Genomic DNA, 20344 nt, shown 5'->3' on the forward strand with positions numbered 1-20344 from the left:
CTCTCTGTTGTTTTTAGACACTAGTGTCAGCTACATTTCAAGTCCTTCTAGGCCTGGGGACCTTTTCCAGCCCCCAGGAAAATCACTAGGAGTGCCAAGGTCAGCCATTCACCCCCTTAGAGCTGATCCTAGTGACCTCAGGTCTGGGTGCAACGTTGGCAGCTGTTTGTGGCCCCTCGGATGCTCTCAGTCATAAATATCATCTCTCTGTCATATGCCTTATCTTTCATTGGCCCACCACCTTCAAAGAAACAAGACTTGCCTTTCAGCAAGCGTTCACTGACTGGCTGGCACCCCAGTGTGGACCCTCTACAAAAGCCCCCAGGAGGGGCCCATCAGAGCCCAACTCTGGGTGAGTTACTGCAGAACTCTTGCAGATACTCTTGGACATGTACGTGCCTGTGTGTGCACGCACACACACACACACACACACACACACACACACAACTGGCTTGGGACCCTCTTCTTAGGGATCTGAGGCCTCAAGGCAGAGGCATTCCCCTCAAGGCTTGGTTAAGGTAGGCAGTTTGGTTCCCAAGTACACAGGATAAGAAACCGATGGGACACTAGACCTAGATCTCTCAGAGAAGTCAAGCAGGCAGGACAGAGCCCGGGTCTCAGCTCTGTGTTCCCAGCATTCAGGAGCCACAAGGAGGGATGGTCCCATTGGAGCCCACTTAGACCGCTTGCTGGGGTCATTCCAAGAGTCCCTGAGTTCACTCAGAGGAGCCAGGAGGCTGTCTGCTGTTGTGTTAGAAAGACTCCTGGGCATTTGAATCATTGCTGCCCCCATGCTGCATTTTTGTTGCCTTTCCTATTTGGCCTATTCCAGGCTAACTCGTCATGGGTTTTTACCTAACGACACCCATATAAAATGGGATCTGGTGGCATTGCTCTCAGAAGCTAGTGAAAATGTCCCTGGGCATGGTCAAGGTGGCTCACTTAAGAAGGAATATATGAAAGGAGTGCCACTGTGTCACTTTGAGCTCCTGGCCCAGGTGACCCACAGACCTATTTGCCCCCACCCCAAAATTGCAGGTGTTTTCCCATTTCCACCCCACCCCCCTTGGAGAGATGGGGTAGGTCCCTGGCACAGAGGCTGCCTCCAGGGGTCCCCACGAGTCCATAAGCGCCCACCTAAAACCCACATCACAACTTGAGGTTGAAATGATGGTGGAGGGGGTTAGAAGTGGGGAGAGCAAAAGGTTCTTGGCCTTGACACTGACAGAAGAGGGAGGCGCGGGTGGGGGTGGAGCCAAGGTAAGCACGGGCAGCCCCCGGGCCGAGGCCTCACCCCCTCCGTTTCCACTCCGGGTGGAGGTGCTGGTGGAGCGAACTAGAAGAGGGGGGGTGAAGTGGTATTTGGCCTGGATCCCTTGGGCAGGCAGGGGTGATCTTCCAAAACCAGTGGAGGCGCTCGCCCCTTTCCTTCCACCTCAAAGGCGGCCAGGGGATGAAGGTAGGAGGAACTGGAAGAGGAAAAGTCAAGAGGTACTTGGCTTGCCGTCGACAAGGGTGCGGCCCCGGAGAGCTACCCCGCCCCTTCTTGCTAGAGTCTCGGCTGACGCCTCCTGCGAGCAGGCCGCCGGCTGCCACTGCGGCAGCGCCCGTCGCCTACCCGGACTCGCAGCGCACGGGTAAGGGCAGGGGACCCCGCGCCGGCGCCGCCGAGGAAGGAGAGGGGGACTGCGCAAGACTGAGAGCTGAGAGGGAGGGGAGGGAATCGGATTCTCGGAGAGGGCTGGAGGACGCGAGCCCCAAATCCTCCGGCGGCAGAAGGTGGTCGCTGCCATGCCCGGGAGGGGGGGCCGGTCTTTACCGAGCGCTTCTGCGGGTCGGGAGATGCGCTGGGCGCTTACATGCCTTTGGCTGAGTGGTGTCGCAGTCCAGAATGGGGTGCCCCAGATCCTGGGCGTGCTGGACTCTTGGGGACCCTACTCCCCCTTGCAGTTCCTTTCCTCCGTCAGCTGAAGACACCCGTGCCGGGTCTTTAAAGAGCGACTCCGGGCTCGCCTGTGTACACAGAAACCTCCTTCGCTGGTGTGCTTTGAAGAAAAGCCCCATCTCAGCTTGGTGAATCATGTTAATAGCAGGAGGAAGACTTTGTTCTAGTCCTGGGTGGTTGTGTAGAGGTGGGGAAAAAAAACTGCAGAAAAAGATAGGATCTTTTTTTTTTTTTTTTGGAAATTTTTTTCAGTTTAAAGTCCCAGCAACCCTTTTCCTCTTTCCCTCCTTGCATTTGGATACAATCTAAGCCCTAGGTTTGGAAGTTCTAGGATTGGGCTCATATGACCGCTGATAATGTTTTGATGTGGAGGGAGTGAGGTGGGTTTGGGTTTTAACATGTGCAGGTATTTTGAACTTCTTAAGTCAGGGGCCAGGAACAGCTTGTCATTCTCTGTTTTCTCACCTGCAGCTGGGAGAAAAGATGTTCACTGTGCTGACAAGACAACCCTGCGAGCAAGCAGGTTAGTATCTCCCAGTAGGCAGCAAGCATGGTTTTGCCAATCATCAGGAGAATCCCAGCTTCAGCCCATAGTTTTTTGTCTGTGTTCCCTGTAAATAAGTGCTTAACCTCGTTGGTTTGAAACTCAGATGCTCACCAGAGTTTAACCATCAGCATTCCTCAGATAAAAGTAATGCTTTTCATCAAAGCCACACAAAACAAGGACTAACATGCATGTTATGCTTAAATGTTTTTTCCGGTTTGCATTATCCGTTAATTTGGCTCAGGTGGCTTCCCCCTCATAGCTGTGTGTAAGGTTTACTTTAGAATATTGTTGATTTTGTCATGTATTGTAAAGTACTTGGGTCTTTCCTGTATTTCCACCCACATGTTTTTGCTGGCACAGTGCCTACAGCATCTTCTCTTTCCCCCCATGTGTCAGTGTTGTTATGGTTAACATCGCAGGCACATATGCAGAATTCACACACACACACACACACACACACACACACACACACACAGCCTCTGAAGCACTCATTGCAGTTGCTCATGTGGAAGCCCAGAGACTCTGGTCTCTCCATCTTCAGGTCGGCACCTTGTAATTACAGTGTTTGCCCAGCTCTAATGACAGCACAGCTCTGAGCCACATGCTCTAAATGAGTGGAGCTTGATCTAGTCCAGTTTGCTTTGTAACAACATTTTCGGCTGGGGCAAGGGTTTGCTTAAGGTAATCATAGCTTTTTACCAAAAAACCTCTGAAGCACTGAGGAATTTGGAAGGCCAGTCAGGTGGCTGTGGTCAGGAGACTGCGCACACATTATTCTTTAATTGTGTCTCTAAATTGGGTATTCTGATATGCTTGCCTTCCAAAAGGAGATTTTTTTTTTTTTTTAGGATAGTGGAGTCAATTTTTATGAATCTTTTTTTTTATGGGGGTGGGGCAGGGTAAGGGAAATTGTACTTCAGGAGCAGGTTTACTTTGATTTTCTGGTTTTCCCCAAAACACTTTGAAATTTTACTACATCACACATAGTCTGACTTGCTACATTCCTTGTAAAGGACAAGTTTAACTTGGCAAACTAAACCTCAAGTCATCTACCGTGTGTTGTTGGGGAGAAAAAACAGACAAAAAAATTAAACCTTTATAACTGACACTGACCCAAGCATTTTTAAAAAGTTGATGCAGAAGATGACCTCTGTGAATAAACTGGTTCCTGGCTGGTTCACGTACTCTTATCTGGACTTACAGAAAAGTGGTCACCTCTGTGGTGGGTGGCCTTTTGCTTGGACTGCCCTCATCCCTCCAGTTGTTATCACAAATTATGCGGCAATGAATAACCTTGTGCATAAAATCCTTTTACACACTTGGGGCTAGTGCTGTGAGATAAAATCCCGGAAGTGGGATTGAAAGTCAGATGATATGTGAATTTGCAATTTTGCTTGACATTGACAAATTGTCCTCCAATGATGCGGTACCAGTTTATTCTCCCACTGATATAGTAGGAGAGTTAAAGTGTTAGGTGACCAACTGTGACCTCAGGAAGTATCTAGCTGCATCTATACTGCAGGAGAATCAGATGGGGCAGAAAAAGTTGGCAGCTCTGAGTCATTGAGACCCACCTCGTGACTGCCCTTTCCAAGTAGCAGGTATTGTGATGTGATTAGATATTTGGGCTGAATCTAATTCTACCATGGTGGCATATGCATGCCTTTTTTTTCTTCCAGGAAAATGTCTCCGTTCTAGTTTGTCAATGCTGCCAGAATGCAAAACAACAGAAATGGATTGGCTTTTATAAAAGGGGGTTTATTTGATTACACAGTTAGAGTCTTAAGGCCATAAAGTGTCCAAGGTAACATATCAGCAGTCAGGTTCCTTCACTGGAGGATGGCCAATGGTGTCTGGAAAACCTCTGTTAGCTGGGAAGGCATGTGGCTGGTATCTGCTCCAAGTTCTGGTTTCAAAATGGCTTTCTCCCAGGACATTCCTCTCTAGGTTGCAGTTTCTCAAAAACATCACTCTTAGTTGCTCTTGGGGTGTTTGTCCTCTCTTAGCTTCTCCAGAACAAGAGTCTACTTTCAATGGCCATCTTCAAACTGTCTCTCATCTGCAGCTACTCTCTCAGCTTCCCTGCATTCTTCAAAGTGTCCCTCTTGGCTGCAGCAAGCTTGCTCCTTCTGCCTGAGCTTTTATAGGGCTCCAGTGAACTAATCAAGGCCCGTGCTGAATGGGCAGGGCCACGCCTCCATGGAAATTATCCAGAGTTATCACCACAGTTGGCTGGGTTGCATCTCCATGGAAACACTTAATCAAAGAATTACAGTCTAATCAACACCAATATGTCTGCCTACACAAGATTGCATTGAAGATAATGGCATTTTGGGGGACATAATACATTCAAACTGGCACAGTCTCCTAGAAATAATGAAGTTATAAAACATAGGTTATGATGATCTAAGAGTAAATGTTCTGGAATAGGGCAGAATCTACCCCATTGCTGTTCAATAGAACTTTCTGTGATGATGGCAATGTTCTATAGCTGAGCTGTCCAATATGGTGGTCATTCGCCACATCTGGTTATTGAACACTTGAAATGTGGCTAGTGCAATGGAGGAACTGAATGTTATTTTATGTAATTTTAATTAATTTAAAGTTAGATAGCCAATTGGTGAGAGATGCAGCTATGATTAGAGCATTGGTCTCCTCTGAACCCAGTGATTTTTCTCTTATGCCAGTGTTTATCACATTTCAGTTATTTAAGTCCCACAATTAATATTTACGCTATACTAGTTCTACAAAGACTGTTATTTACTTAATATTTTTAATTGAATGTCTTCTTATCTTTTTAAAATTTAGGTATAATTTAATACAGTGAACCGAATAGATTCTAAGTTGTGCCCCTAAATTCAGAATTCTTGTCTTCCAAAAGGAGATATTTTTAGGATAGTGAAGGCAATTTATAAGAATCTCTCTTTTTAAAGGAAATTGTACCTAAGGAGCTGGTTTACTTGGATTTTCAGGTTTTCCTCAAAATACTTTGAAAGCTTTAAAGAGTTTTGACAATTGCATACACCCCATCCTCCTGTGAGATATGGAGCATCTCCGTCACCCCCAGAAGGGGTCTCATGCCCCTTCCCAGTGATTCCCCACCCACACCCCTGCAGGCAACTGTTCTGATTTTAGAACTTCCCAGAAATGGAATCATTCCAGTGCAGTACAGTATATCCTCTGTTGGGAAATTTTCTTTTTATTAACTGAAATTATTTTAAATGAAATTTTTTATCACCTCCTTTAATGGAAAGTCCATATTTTTCTTGTCCACATTGAAACAAATACTATTGTAAATAATCTCAGGAATGACCATTTATATGCACAGCACACTTGGGGCAACACCAGAAAACCAGACCATGCATACCCTTCCTGCAAACACTTTGGGGAAAGATTAATGGGTATCGGTGCCCAATAGCTACTCCACCTTAAAAGTGGGAGTCTCATGAAAGCCAGAGGAAGGAACCTGTGCACAGGGCATGGGCCCGGCCCATGGATTCCACAGAGAAGGCAAATGCCTGGTTCCTCCTTTCCCCTCATGTGTCTTTTGGGTTTTCCCTTTGCAGGCCTGAAGGCCCTCTCCCGCACCCCAGCCATCGTTGCCTTGGTGGTCTTGCTCGTGAGTGTTGTGGTGCTTGTGGCCATCACACTCATCCAGATTCACCAAAAAGAAGTCCTCCCTCCAGGACTGAAGGTAAGTATGAAGGGATTAGCACTGTAGGGAAGAAATAGGCTATTCAGAGATCAGGATGATATCAGTTATCCTAAAACTGTGAGTTAGACAAGAAGAAAATCCTCTCCCCCCTGCCTCTGGCTGGAGCCAGCAGAAGATGGTATAAGACAAAGGGAGAAGGTCTGGACTTGTAAAATTTGAGGCTACAGGTTGATGGTGGCCACACCATCTCCAAGGACCGCATAATCTTGCTTTGTTTCCAAACTGGAGGAACCAAAGCTAAAATTTGTGGCCAAGATTTGTAGGTGGCTACTAAAACTTTATTCAGTTACTGCCAATTCCTGTTTTTACCAGCTCGTCCTTTCCCCCAGACCTCACAACTCTATCCTGAGTGGAGACTGGAAGACCCAGGCTCCTATTCTGGTCTGGCCTGGGTGAACAAAACATTGAGGACCTTAAACGGTCTCCTGGAGCTGTGCCACCTCTCTTGGGCCATGATCCTTCTGACCTTCTCCTTCCAGGATTACTCAGGACCTCGCAGTCTATCTCAGAGGCCTCTCTCAGCCCTGGATAAGTCCAGGCCCACGTAGCATCATAGATAATTCCTGGTAGGCTGAGAGTCATGATTTCTATCACCAGCATGGACCCAGCCGTACCGCTGAGGATGCTCTTGGAGATGGGTAGTGATCTCACAAGGAACTATCAAATGGAAGGGAAGAGAGTCACTGAGTCTTCAATTTGAACAGGGATCAGCAAAGTTTATCTGTAAAGGGCCAGATAGTAAATATTTAGGCTCTGAGGGCCTCTTATAGTCTCTGTCACATATTCTTCTTTGATTTTTTTTTAACAACTCTTAAAAAATGTAAAACCAATTCTTAGCTGGAGGGCTGTTAGACCAGCGAATCCAGCTGTGTTATTGGAATTGCATTTAGCATTTACATTTGACCACAAGAGTTCTTCTTACATCTTCCTGCTGTTAGTGACTGTTCAAAAGCCATATTTGAAATAGACATTTTTAAAAGATAAGAGAGAGCCTAATATTGTCTTGGTTCTGTGGGTGGGTTTGATCTACCTCTCTGAGGCCACTTTTCTAAAGGATTAAAGTAAAACCTCCTTTAGATAATGGCATTTGATTCCTTGACAGGACATTTTACTTCAGAATCTCAGGTCCCATTAATAACATGAATTAAAAATAGAAAGGGAAAAACCCTTATGCACTGTCTAATAATGAGAGAAAAACAAATTATGTGGTTGTCCAAAGACATTAGCTGGGCCCTAGAGAAGCTGCTTTCTCAATCTCCAGGCATTGCCTGCCTGTGTAAATTATATAAAATTAGGACTGCAGTTAGACATAATACCATCTCCCTATACTTTGTAGATAGCTGTTCAGTTTAGTGAGCACTTTTCTCTGCATTATATTATTTAACCCTCAGACTGCAGAAGGTAGATAAAGCAAGCAACATGACTGCCATTTTGAAAGTGAGGAAATGGAGGATGTACCAGTGGGTGGCAGGACCAGATCTGGAACCTGGTCCCTTCTGATCCCAAGGCCAGAGCTCTCTTCACTTCACCTCCCACCTCTCCCTGATTCTGATCTCTGAATGGAGAACCCAAGAAGAGGGACTGGCCTCTGATAGGAAGAGGGACATGTACTCCTTTGCACAGAAGGGATAGTGGGGAGGATGGGTGCAGAAGCAGGAAGGTTTGTTGAATTGGGGGATGGAAGTTCAGGCTAGTACCACCCTTAGACCCTGGTTACTGGAGTCCCCACACTTTAGAGGGCCCATCTCTAGTTGTATCCTAGCTTCTCTGTCCTTGAGACAATGGAATGCACCAACCCTGAGCCCCTCTAGAGCACACTGTGTGCCTGGGACCCCAGAATTCCTTGCCCTGAGTCCACTTCTAGGGTCCTTGTGGGGCATCTCCTGAGGGTGGACCTCACCACTGGTCTGAGGGGTGGCCGAGGGCAGCTGCTTGCAGGAATGCAGACAGAGCTTATATGCAAGGTCTGGCTATCCATATCCAGATGCACGAGGCTCCTTCCTCTGTGGATTTGCCAGGGGTGGGGAAAGAATGGGTTTGATGTGGGTGTGGGGGGAGAGGACAGGGCAGAAGCCTTCATTTGAAAAAAAATTTGTCTCAGGCACTACAAATGTTAAAGATGAGCTAGTGAAGGTAGTTGCCAGCTGATGGCTTCTACTTTTTCTGAGATGTGAGAGGTAAGTCCTCTGTCCATACGGGAGGGAGATGGAGGATCTAGTTAAAAGACTAGAAGTGTAAACTGAGTCAAGAAAAGTAGATCCCAGGGCAATCTGGAAGGCACCATTGAAGCAGGGGACCACACATGTTGAATGCTGGGTTCCCCTAAAAGCAGACCCTAAGACAAGGCTGTGAGTGAGTGTAGTTTATCCCAGTGTGATCCCGGGAAGAACAGCTAGGCGAGGGAGCATCGAGACAGGAGGTAAGGCAGCCAATAGAGGCCATGTTAGTTAGCAGATTACCAAAGTGGGCACCTGGGGCTCAGTCCTGCTGGGAGTCAGCACAGACTTCAACTCAAGAGGTATATTGAATGCTTGTCTCAGAGTTATCCTGCTCAAAGGGGAACTTCCATCAGTCATAGATGAAAGGCTACTCCCTGGGAGACGTTAACTCGAGCACTTCTGGCTTACTGTGTGCTCAGGTAGGCCGGGCTCAGGCCACCAGAGAAAGCAGGTGAAGGGGGAATGTAGCTGGCTGGACACCACAGTGGAAAGGTCTGAGGGGATGTAGACAGGGAACCCTCAGTGGCTGTTGCTTGTGGATATAGCCCTTATTATCCCCAGTTTGCAGATGGGAAAACAGGAACAGAGAGGGCAAATTGCTTCCCAAGGTTACATAGAATGAAAATAGCAGAACAGGTATGGAGGGAAGGAAAGACAGCAGAGGAACAGTGGTCTTAAGCAAAGGTTTGGAGGGACCAGAAGACAGAACCTCTACCACTTAGCAAACAATTCAAAGAGGGGATTTTTAATCTCTTCAGAATCTTGATATCCTTAGTCACGGTTGTAGGGAACAGCAAGTTTATAACATTGGAAGATTGTCTCAGAAGGCGTTAAATGTGAGAAAAGACAGATGCTCTGGCTAGCTGAAGCAGGGACAGATTGCCAGGCTTCGGAAAGACAGTGCCACATGCAGCCTTTCCTAGGGAATTGTGAGCCCTCTCTCCTTTGATTTTGCAGTGGGCACTGGTGGTAGGGAAGGATGGTTGTGGGGGTAACGTTGACTGAATATGAGGGCCTTTCTATTGTTTGTGATGTTATGTTTTCATACCACAGCCCTGTTTTGCCTTTGTGCAGCTGACAGTTGGTTATGAAGGGTCAGTCCCACAAATATCCAGCTGGAGGGCCCTGGAATGTTACTCAAGGCTCTCATAAACGGTCATGAGATCTGGCTATTAAATCCAACCTTGGCTTACCAGACCTTGGTTTATATGAATTTAAGAGCAGAATTATTGGAACTCAGTCAGGGGTCAAAAATGTCCCCAGTCCCTTTTTCCTGGTGTTACTAATTTGACCTGCTCCACCAGCTTGAAGAGTAAACATGATGACATCACTTTTGTTTTTCACTTAGTCCCTCACTTGCCCTATCAGCATGAAGTCCAATAGCTTCCTCTTGAGGCTTCTTTCTCCCTGCTCTCAGTCACAATTGTCCAAGAACCCAGGAACTTCTCAGGCCAGTTTGATCAATACCCCACTGCCATTGACTCTTGAGCCACATGGTGTCACTGTTGAAGACGGGTCCTGCACAGTCTCACAGTTTCAGGGACACGGCTTTCCCCCTATGACCTGCTTGGGCCACATTAGTTCCCCATGTTGGGTGCCACAGTGATAGGACTTTTTTGCTCACACTCGCAAGCTCAGTCGTTACTCTCCAAAGCACAGCCACTGGACTGGGCTATGTTGAAACTATGCCCTTCCAACCCTCACTGAGCCTTGGGCATCAGCCTAGATTTCTGGTGCCCTGTGGCCACCCTTGTCTATCCTTTGGAGAACAAGGCCTGGATAATTGGTTTCTTCCTTTCCAGAGGGCCCTGGCTCCTTATTCAAATTGGTCCACCTCTTTCCCAGCCAAATCTGCATACTGCTTAACTGTATTTGCTTTTGAGGGGCTTTTTGCCTGAACAGAGAAAGTCTGTGATTCCATTTCAGGAACCTTATAAGTAGTTACCCCATTCACCCCATTAGACTTAGTTTCCTTGGGACTTGGTGGAAAGCATGGGGACTATGAGTCCAGGTTCAAGAGTCCGTTAGACTCAGATTTGGTCCTGAGTCTACGACCTTGGGCAATTACCCCTGTGAATCTCAGTTTTCCCATCTGTCAAATGGGGACGATGATATTACCTGCCTTGTGAATGCAGTAACATTTATTAAAGCACTTTGCGCAGTGCCTGGCATAAGTACTCAATAAATACTTATTGCTAATACTATTCTTATTATTATAGTCATGGAATAATAGTAAACAAATCTAAGACATATGACCCTATGACCTATGATTTGCTTTTGTCAGAAGATCTCACAGTCCTTAAATTTAAGACCATGGGTTTCAGTACTAAAGACTGTTTCCTTTTGTTAACCCACTGAGTGTGTCTTCAGATCCATATTCAAACTGTGTTATGTTTTTGTTTTTTTACACTGCATTAAACAGAGGATGACATTACTTTTCATCCAAATATCACATTCAACTGAGCTGAATTAAATGAAATTGATTTCCACCCCCCTTTCCAATGGAACCGTATTGAGTTCCACTAAGCTATGCAGTTGAGCTCTGAAAACTAAAGACCAATTTTTCCACTGTTGAAAATGTCAGTGAAACAATGGTGGAAATACATACATGTTAATCAGAAGTAGAGTTTGGCCTCAAGGCTGGCGCTGTCAGCACATCAGCACGTGCCAGGAGAGGCGGCCATTTCCCCAGGCTCACAGAGCAAAGTCTCTGGCTATCTCGGACCCTGAGGAAGGCTGCATGCTAGTTGGAGTTATAAATGAGAGTGGACACTCTTCTTTCTGATCTTAGCCCAGCATACCAGGGCTTTGTACACAGGGAAAGCACACATTCTTTGTGAAAATGGGGAGTGAAGCTTTGGGAAAAGGCAGGAACCTGTGGAGTAGTTGTTCTCTTATTATCTTCTCTTGGTTTTTGGATCAGCACCAGGTGTGGGGTGGGGGTGGGGTTGCAGTACGGGGGTGATCAGGTCACCAGCAAGGGGAAGGAAAGAAAATAGACTAATAATATGGAGGTCCAACCCTCTCCAGTGCCTGTTTTCCTTCCTGCCTTCAGTTTCAACTTAGACTTTAATCTCTTTGTGAGTCCTTGCCCGAGACAGCTTGTGAACAATGCCCATCCTTGTTTGCCATGGGGGATGACATGTCAGGATTCCAATCAAGGGTTGAGATTAAGAAACTGTCCAAGTTTAAATACCAATGTACACAGGATGTTTTAACTCAATACAATGGAGAAGCTGTGAGTCAGGGCTGGAGCAACATTTTTTTACTTGGTTCCATTCCAAATGAACCAATCATGTGTAGTAATAGAAAGTTGGGAGTCTCCTAAATGTTTGCAATCAGGAAATTGGATAAATAAATTATTCTGCATTTCACAGTGGATGTGGTGAATGTACTGAAAGAGATGATATCAGTTTGTTTATATTGGCAGGGAAAGATTTTTGTCGTTATACTGTTAAGTAAGAAAAGGGCATTGCAAAAGACTTTGTATGGTCTATGTATAGACCCATGTTAAAAACGTATATGTCTAAAGTTATCTAAAGCGGAAGGAACCCAGAGAGGTTAGGCATTTACCCAGGGTCGCAAAAGTGGCCGTGCTGAGAATCCATCTGATTCAGCCTGCCTCCTGAACCCAACATCATCTTCCTCACTGGTACAAGCTGGATTGGGGACAGGCCAGTCCCAGAAGGTCTCTGGATGTCCTGGGCTGACTCTAGCCATTACCATATACTGGCTTAGACCTGTATTAGACTAATTTCAATCCCCGGAGGTTGCAATACATGCTCCTTCCTGGGAAGCTTTGGACCAGGACCCGGACTGGGCCGAACCTTCAGGTGAAGCTCCTTGGTGACTGCCTCAAGCAGGACAGGATGGTCCAGCCCTCCCAGCCTACTCTTCTGTGCACAGCCAGCCCTGGCGCTGCCCCTTTACTGCCCAGGCAACACCTTCCTGTCCATTTGTTCACATACATATTATCAAAGTGGGAGCAATATGGCAGTATTATTTATATCTTGTGTTTTTTCTCTTTAATATGACTATTTTAATTCTGGGGGCTGATGCAGATATTAATGTCTCTCTCCCTTATTAGAACTTCTTACCTATTGTTTCTCCTTGTTGGTTTATTCCCACCTTGATAGGGTGGGAAGTTTGATGGAGAGTAGAAGGCAGCCAGGTGACTGATCACTCATTTACCTTCTGAGACCCAGGTGGCTACTTTCCCCCACCTCAGGGGTCTGGATGAGGGGAAATCAGAGGACTGGCATTTGTGTGCAAGATTCTTGGAGTAGTAATTCTCAACGTTGGCTGCACATTGGGATCACATGGAGAGATTTAAAAAAACGTCAATGCCTTGGTCCATTCCCAGAGATTTGGTTTAATTGGTCTAGGTTATAGCCTTGGCATTGGGAGTTTTAAAATTTCCCCAGTTGATTCTAATGTGTGGCCAAGGCTGACAAACACGCCCTAGAACACCTGACCTGCTACACCCACCCCCATTCCGCCACAATCTGAGGAGACGTTGGAGAAAATAGTTTTCTCTTCTTGGTCAGCCCTACTTAAGTTGAATCTGTGGATTAAGCTCTCACAGGTATTTGGGGTCCTCAGAGACCTGCTGGGGAAAGGCTGCTTTGAGGCCCAATCTGTGCCTGACTCTGTCTTCCCCGTTGTGTTCAGTATGGAATTGTGCTGGATGCTGGGTCCTCCAGAACCACAGTCTACGTGTATCAGTGGCCAGCAGAGAAGGAGAATAATACCGGAGTGGTCAGTCAGACCTTCAGATGCAGTGTGAGAGGTAAGGTCCAAATATGTCTGGGAGGCCCAAGGAGAAGCAAGGTAGAGTTCCAGCTCCAGAGGCCTGGAGAAGTCCTGGGAAGCTTCCCAGAAGAAGGGAATGAAGAATGGCTGGAAATCGGGAAAATTTGAGCTCTTACACTCCTGCTGCTACTGATCAGTCAGTTCCTTCTCTTGGCCTGAGTTTTTACATCTTTTAACATGAGGGGCATGTAAAGAACTTTGAATGGCCTGAGATTTTACCCTGGCACAGTTTCACGGATGTTGATAGAAGACGTGAGACTCCTGGATCAGAAATAAAGGACAGTTTATTACTCGCAGAAATAGAAGTAGCCAGATTATCACCTTTTTTTTTGTACAGGTTCTTTGAGCTCTAATTTACACTTGGTGATGTGATGAGGGCTAGAGAATACCTGCTCATGCAGTGTATTGTGTAATAGAAGAGGATCCTGAAATTAGGGAACCTGAAACATTTATAATTGGCAGTGAGCATGCCTGCCTTTTACTCTAGGAAGACACTATCTCTGTCTTCCAAGACTTCACTGTACAAACATCCTTGAAAAGGTAGTCCAAAACAAAGGCAGTTAGTGCCTCTGCTAACAAGTCATGCAGAAACATAAGAGATGCATGGATAATTGTATTCCAGCAGGGTCAAGGGTTAGCTGTATATGTGAGGGAGGGTGGGAAATGGAGGGGAGGGAAATAGACAACAGGTGAACAAATGGGCATGGCTGTGTTCCAACAAAGCTTCATTTATGGATACTGAAATTTGAATTTCATGTAATTTTCATGTCACAAAATACTATTCTTATTTTTATTTTTTTCCCACCGTTTAAAACTATGAAAAACCATTTTAGTTCACAGGCCATTTTAAAAAAAAGGCAGCGAACTGGATTTGACCCATGGGCCATAGTTTGCCAAACTTTGAAATAGAATATTATCAGCCTATTTAATGACCCTTCCATGCTACTCCTTGATGGCAACTTCCTGATTGCAGCTCCCTGCCTCCTCCACAACATATTCTGAATTTTATGATAACTATTTTCCTTGTTTTTTTCAGTTTTTCCTTATTTTTAATTTTTTTCTGCTTTTGAAAATGGAATCAAAGATATATTCTTCTGTAATTTGCATTGTTCACTAACATTGGGTTTTTGAGATTCATAAATGTGGGTTTGAGTAGCTGTATCTCATTCTAATGCACTTCTTTGGCTACTAATAAGATTGGGCATCTTTTCATTTGTATATAGCCATTTCTGTTTCTGATGAAAATGCCTGTTCATGTCTTTTGCTCATTTTTCTGCTAGATTGTTTTGCTTTTTCTTATTGATTCACTGGAACTCTTTATTTATTTTTAATATAAATGCTTTGGTAATATTATTATTATATTATTGTTACTATCTTCTCACAGTTTGTGGTTTGTCTTTTTAGTCTCTTCATGATGTCTTTTGATGAACAGAAGTTCTTAATTTTTATTTAGGTACAATCTTCTTCTTTATGGTTTGCTCTTTTGTATGTTTTAATTAAGAAATCCTTCCCTATCCTAAAGTCATAAAATATTCTTCTATCAAAAATGTTAATTTTTTCTATTACAGTTAAGTCTTTAATCCACATAATCAAGCCCTGTTAGTGAGTGTGTATGTATGTGTGCTTTTTTAAAATCCACCCTTTGTAGAGCATTATGGTCTTCGAGTTGGCCTGAAGATTTCCAACAGTGTGTCCTGAATGGGTTACAGGTCTACCCTCAGCCCACAGGGCAACAGGTTAGAATCTGGAGCAGCCAGAGACTCTTCACTGGCTCTCCCAGTACCAGAAACCTCCTTCCTTTCCCTCAATGAGCTGCACAATATTATAATTTGTGGTGGGGGAGGGTAATGATATTTAAAAAGTTGGGAAGCAGAGTTAGCCTTTGACATAGACCACTAGCAACTCCCAGAGAGCACAGTCAGGCGCTCACCTCCCCTGATACACAGTTGTTGCAGGTTTGGGTTCTACAGAAGCACATGCTGAGACAGAGTGTGGTATACAAGGTATTTATTAGTGATCTACACATCTGGAAGGAATGGGGCAGAAGAAGAATTGGGCAGAGGGAGAAATAGAACTGCAGTGCAAGCCTGACAAGGCCTCCACCAATCACACTTCTCCTATGTTAGGCTGAAATCGTCTGAAAAAGCTATGACATGATACATCTGTCTCTATCAGTCATTGGATGTTTGCCACCCAGTGAAGAGCAAGACCTTGAACAAGGCAGCTCTCTGCAGTTGAGGCAGACCCTGAAGGAACTGACACCTGGGACAAGTCTTTCTTTGAAGGGACATCTGTGTGGTACATTTTGGGTTCACCACATAAGAGACTCGGACGCTTTCTGAATACTTGAATTGTAGTACACAAGGAGCAGTAGCCATGCTCTGACTCAGCCAGAATCCCTGCTCTGATCTAAGTTCTGAGCCACTTCCTCACTTCCAAGCATGAATGAGGGCAGCGGAATGCTCCTTTAGAAAAGAGAGACCACCCACTTCTAGAAAAGAGAAGATAGTGTAGGATAGTGATTAAGACTTCACCTTATCCCTGCTGCATGAGCTCTGGAAAGACCTCTCTGAGTCTTGACCCCCTGATCTCTAAACTAGGAATAATAATAATAGTAACAAGGACAACAACAGTTAATACCTACCCCACAGGAATGATTTGAAGATTAAATGAAATACTATATATAAACCAGGTAGCAAATGCTGGGCATACAGAAAACACTCAATAGCTATTATTATTCATGGGGCACCACACTCAGATCTCCTGGTGGATCTTCTTGCTAAACAGGTACTCTGATCCACTGTTACAAGATCTCTGTCTTTAGATCACGAGAGTAATTCAGCTAAATCAGTTCTGACGGACTGTGAGAAGAGGTGAACTTTCATGAAAAAGGATCAGGCAGTCTCTCAGGGGAAGTGATCCTTTGCCCACCCTGAATGGCATGTGATTTAGGGGAGGGGCTGGGTCATGGAGACCACACCACATCCATAAATGGATCCTCCCTTCTTTGATCACAGTAGCCTCAGGCATCCAAATATACTCTGAATGACCAAAAGACCGCAAACTAAAACTTAAATTAGAGAGTTGAAGTTCGACAAGTGTCATCCCCCAAGGCCACACAGATTCTCCAAGAAGGATTTGGGTCTCTGGTTTCTCCATTGCAAATTCCCCCAGGACTCCCCTGCCTTGGCAATGTGAGGGAGTGGTGAACGCTTGCTCACCCAGCAGTGTTTTCCTGGATGCCTAGATTCCCAGAGGTTCAAAGTCCTCGGTGGCTATCAATCCTTAGTTGCTGCTGTTTTCCATGAGTCTGTTGGGCACCACCTTTGCCACTGGTGCCTGTGCTGGTGTCTGTAGCTCTGACATCTTGTTACAAATCCATCCCTTTGAGTGGACTGTTTCCATGCATGCCTCTCATCTCTTTTGCAGTGCCCATGCCTGCTGCTGCTTCTCGCACAAGGGACTTGAAGATATTTTTCCTTAAATTAGCAGTTAAAAATTCTTTAAGTTCTACTGGAGCCTAAATTTAACTATCTCCTCCATTGAAATGCTCCAAAGAGTGCTTCAGGCACCAGGACCCCATAGTGTTGAAAAGCATCCCTTGCCAATAGTTGGCCAGAGCCCAAGCTGAGGCACACGTCTTTTGTTTCTGTTCCACCTCAAGTAAGTTCTGTGCCATCTCTCTAACCCGCCAGTTGGAATGGCAGTTTCAAAAATCTTTGGTTGAGGTTGTGAATTCCAGTATCCTATGAGCCTTTGAGCCCCATCTCCCTTTTCCCTTCAAGAGGCATAAGGGACCTTTTGCAAGTAGGTCTTCTGGTGACCCACGCAGACACCCCAGACTTCATCACTCAATCCAGCTCCTCACAGCCCCTTTCCAGGCACCAGTTCTAGCAGAATATATTTCATTTGCTCCAGATTGGACTACATGATCCTCTTACTATAGAATTTCATGCTGTTTTGAAAATCTCATTGACTGATTCATGCATTCATTTAATTAATATTTATGGGGTGCCTGCTATTTTCCAAGAATCGTTCTTGGCACTGGGAATTCAGAAATAAACAAAACATTACATTCTAATGAAGGAAATAAATGGGCAATAAATAAATGGGTACACTGTGAAGAAGTCAAGTAAGACAGGGGATAGATCATGCTGTTTTAGTCAAGATGGTCAGGGAACACCAAAGAAGGTGATAGTTAAACAGAAATGTAAGTGAGGTGAGGAAGAGAGCCATGCAAATGCCTAGGAGAACACACTGAGCAGAGGAGGGCATGACAAGGGAAAAGCCCCAAGATGGAAGCTGTCGAATTTTCTAGGAAAATCATACAGACTAGTATGGCTGGAGCAAAATGAGCAAGGGAAAGAAAAGTGAGGCATGAGGCTGAAGCTGTAGCCAAGGCCAGCTCTGAGAGGACCTTGAGAGTATAATAAGGGGTTTGATGTTTACACAAATGAATTTTTCTTCAAAATATGTTGGGAAGCTATTAGAAGGCTCTGAGCAAGGAAGTGACATGATATGACTTACAATTTTAGTGAACCACTCTTGTTGATGGAGAACACACAATCAGAGGCTAAGATTAAAAGCAGGGAACCCAGTTAAGAGCTTTTAGAACAATACAGGTGAAAGATGATAGGATGGTGGTTTGGCTTAGATTAATGGTTCTCAGCCTGGGGAGATTTTGGCCCTAGGGGACATTTGCTAATATCTGGAGACATATTTGATTGTAACTGCTGAAGATGGTGGTGCTATTAGCATCTAGTGAATAGAGGCCAGAGATGCTGCTAAACATTGTGCAATGCACACAACAGCTCACCATAACAAAGAATTATCTGGTTCAAAATGTCAGTAGTGCATTGAGACAGTCTGCTCTAGGGTGGCTCTGGTGACGACAGTGAGAATTGCTTGGATTTGAGAGGTATTTTGAAGGTAGTGCTAGTAAAATTTGGTGATGGATTGGATATGAGGTGTCAGGTTGATGGTGCCAAGATTTTTGGCCTGAGGAACTGCATGAATGATGGTATAATTTACCAATCTTGGGAAACACTGAGTGAGGACAAGTTTGGGTGCAGGGCAAGGATTATGAAATTGGGTTTTGGACATACGGTTTGAAATGCCTATACAACAGAGGGGTCATTTTCCCTCCATCCTCCTTGTCTGTCTTACACTTTCCTTTCCTAAGTTGGGATTTATTTAAAATCAGATCCTGAAATGAAAGAGTAAATTATGTTACATTCACACGATGGCATCCTGCTGTAAAATCAATATACTGTTATATAGTGATCTCCAGGAATTGTTGTTAAATGCAAAAAACAAAGTGGAGTATAGAATAGTAGTAAGTTACCACGTATCTAAAACGGTGTAGAGGTGATTCAAAATATATATATATATATATATATTTGCTTATATTGAACAAACAAACAATGGATAGATGAAGTAAAAACTTAAGAAACAAACAAACAAAAAACCCTACCTACCTGTAGAGGGAGGAGACAGGGATAGAAGCTAAATGTCTGAATATATCCAGTTTTGTAGATTTTAATGTCTGAATATATCCAGTATTGTAGACTTTATTTTAGAGCCATGTAAACATTTTAATAATTATAAAACAGAATTAAGTTTTTATAAAAAGAGCAAACCCTAAAATTCAAAAGCACAATAAAACAAGCCTAATTTTATATTAAGTTGGTGGTATAACCATATGGAAAAGAATTGTTCTAAACAATTAAGCATGGTAATTTGATTGCACACCCCTAGTGGAATATACTAGAAGGACAAAAAGAACTAAAAAAACAAAACAACAAAAAACTGTTTTCAATAATTGTATAGTTAGTGATAGTGCTGGTATTTTATTCTGACGCTATTGTGTGTGGATTATGAAATAAAGCAATTGAGTTATTTGTTGGAGTTGCTTGGAACTGGGATTTTTAGCTTAGGAAAATGAAGATAAAGATGTAAAACTAAAGAGGTTAAGTAAAAACCAGTAGTATTGAATTTGAATTGGAATTATCAATAAGAACTCATGATATATTTTATCTTAACGTTTTCCCTAGTTCTGTTCTCTAAAAAGGATTGCAATAAGCACCCTAGCTTCTAGATTTGGGAGACTAAATACCATTTTTCACTAAAAGGAACCAAGGCTCCTTGAAGAAATGGCTGTTTCCAGATCTGGGGCAAGAAATTTACAAGCTCATCTGATACATCCTATTACATTAGAAAGCAAAAAAGCTCTCAAAGTTTTCTGGAATCATGTCAAAATAACTCAGGGGCCATATGAAGGGAACCATTTGAGCATCAGTAAGAATAATAACTGCAATGAGTTGAAACACATAAATATATCTTTAAAATTCTTATGTTCCTAAAGATCCAAAAAAAAAACAAACAAACAAATGAAAAATCCCTCTTTGGTTAAATTAGGAGGATGCTAGAGATTCAATTTATATTTTTAAAGCTTGAAAATAAAGGGAAAGAATGGAGCACTTATCCTGCCTTTCCTATATAAACTGTACCTTAGGGTAACCAATATAGTTAAAAATGGGTAAGTTTTACTCTTATAAAAGTATTTTAGGTAACAAATGAAGGAAGAATGATGGAATGAAAATATCACCATTTTGCAACTCCTAATGGAATAATGGATCTAAGCAACAATTGTTGATGACTACAAACATCGCAAAAAGAGAGACAACCAGACATTATGTTCTTTCTATTGGAAGTACAGACTAGTTCCTGTAAGGTATTCTTGCTAAAAAAAACTTCAAACCTGAATCTGATCAAGCCTCTACATTCAATTACCAATTTATAGGAAATACAAGGGACTGAGCAACATGTAAAATGACTATAGGGATGCAATCAGCAAATTCTGGACTATAGGAACCTACAAGCCAAATGAAATTGCAAGTAAGTTTTTTTAATTATAAGGAAAAAATAGACTAAAAGGGAGGGCAGAAATCATAAATTAAAAGAGACTTAAGAGACATATCAACCAATTACAATGTATGAAATTATTTAGGTCCTGATTAAAGCATACTACAGAGAGAAAAAGAATGGCTGGGGAGAGAGGAAGAGAGAAAAAATGAATATGCAGGAAAGATGAACTTTAATGAGAT

General features: G+C 43.7%; 1 protein-coding gene across 5 annotated transcripts in view; it reads left to right on the forward strand.

Annotated features, from left to right (window-relative positions):
- The first annotated feature begins 1346 nt into the window (after nt 1-1346).
- Nucleotides 1347-20344, forward strand: part of ENTPD3 (ectonucleoside triphosphate diphosphohydrolase 3) — a 34378-nt gene continuing 15380 nt past the window's right edge. For 4 of the 5 annotated variants that reach the window (XM_037828839.1, XM_037828841.1, XM_037828842.1 and 1 more), the window contains exons 1-4: nt 1347-1637; nt 2417-2468; nt 6059-6186; nt 13098-13215. In XM_037828839.1, coding sequence (XP_037684767.1) covers nt 2429-2468; nt 6059-6186; nt 13098-13215 — 286 coding nt within the window. In that variant the 5' untranslated portion in view covers nt 1347-1637; nt 2417-2428. Of the gene's footprint in view, nt 1638-1673; nt 1780-2416; nt 2469-6058; nt 6187-13097; nt 13216-20344 lie in introns of those variants that run through there. The other variant, XM_037828837.1, reaches the window with a different exon arrangement.

Source organism: Choloepus didactylus, chromosome 1, assembly GCF_015220235.1.
Source record: "Choloepus didactylus isolate mChoDid1 chromosome 1, mChoDid1.pri, whole genome shotgun sequence".
Classification (NCBI taxonomy): domain Eukaryota; kingdom Metazoa; phylum Chordata; class Mammalia; order Pilosa; family Megalonychidae; genus Choloepus; species Choloepus didactylus.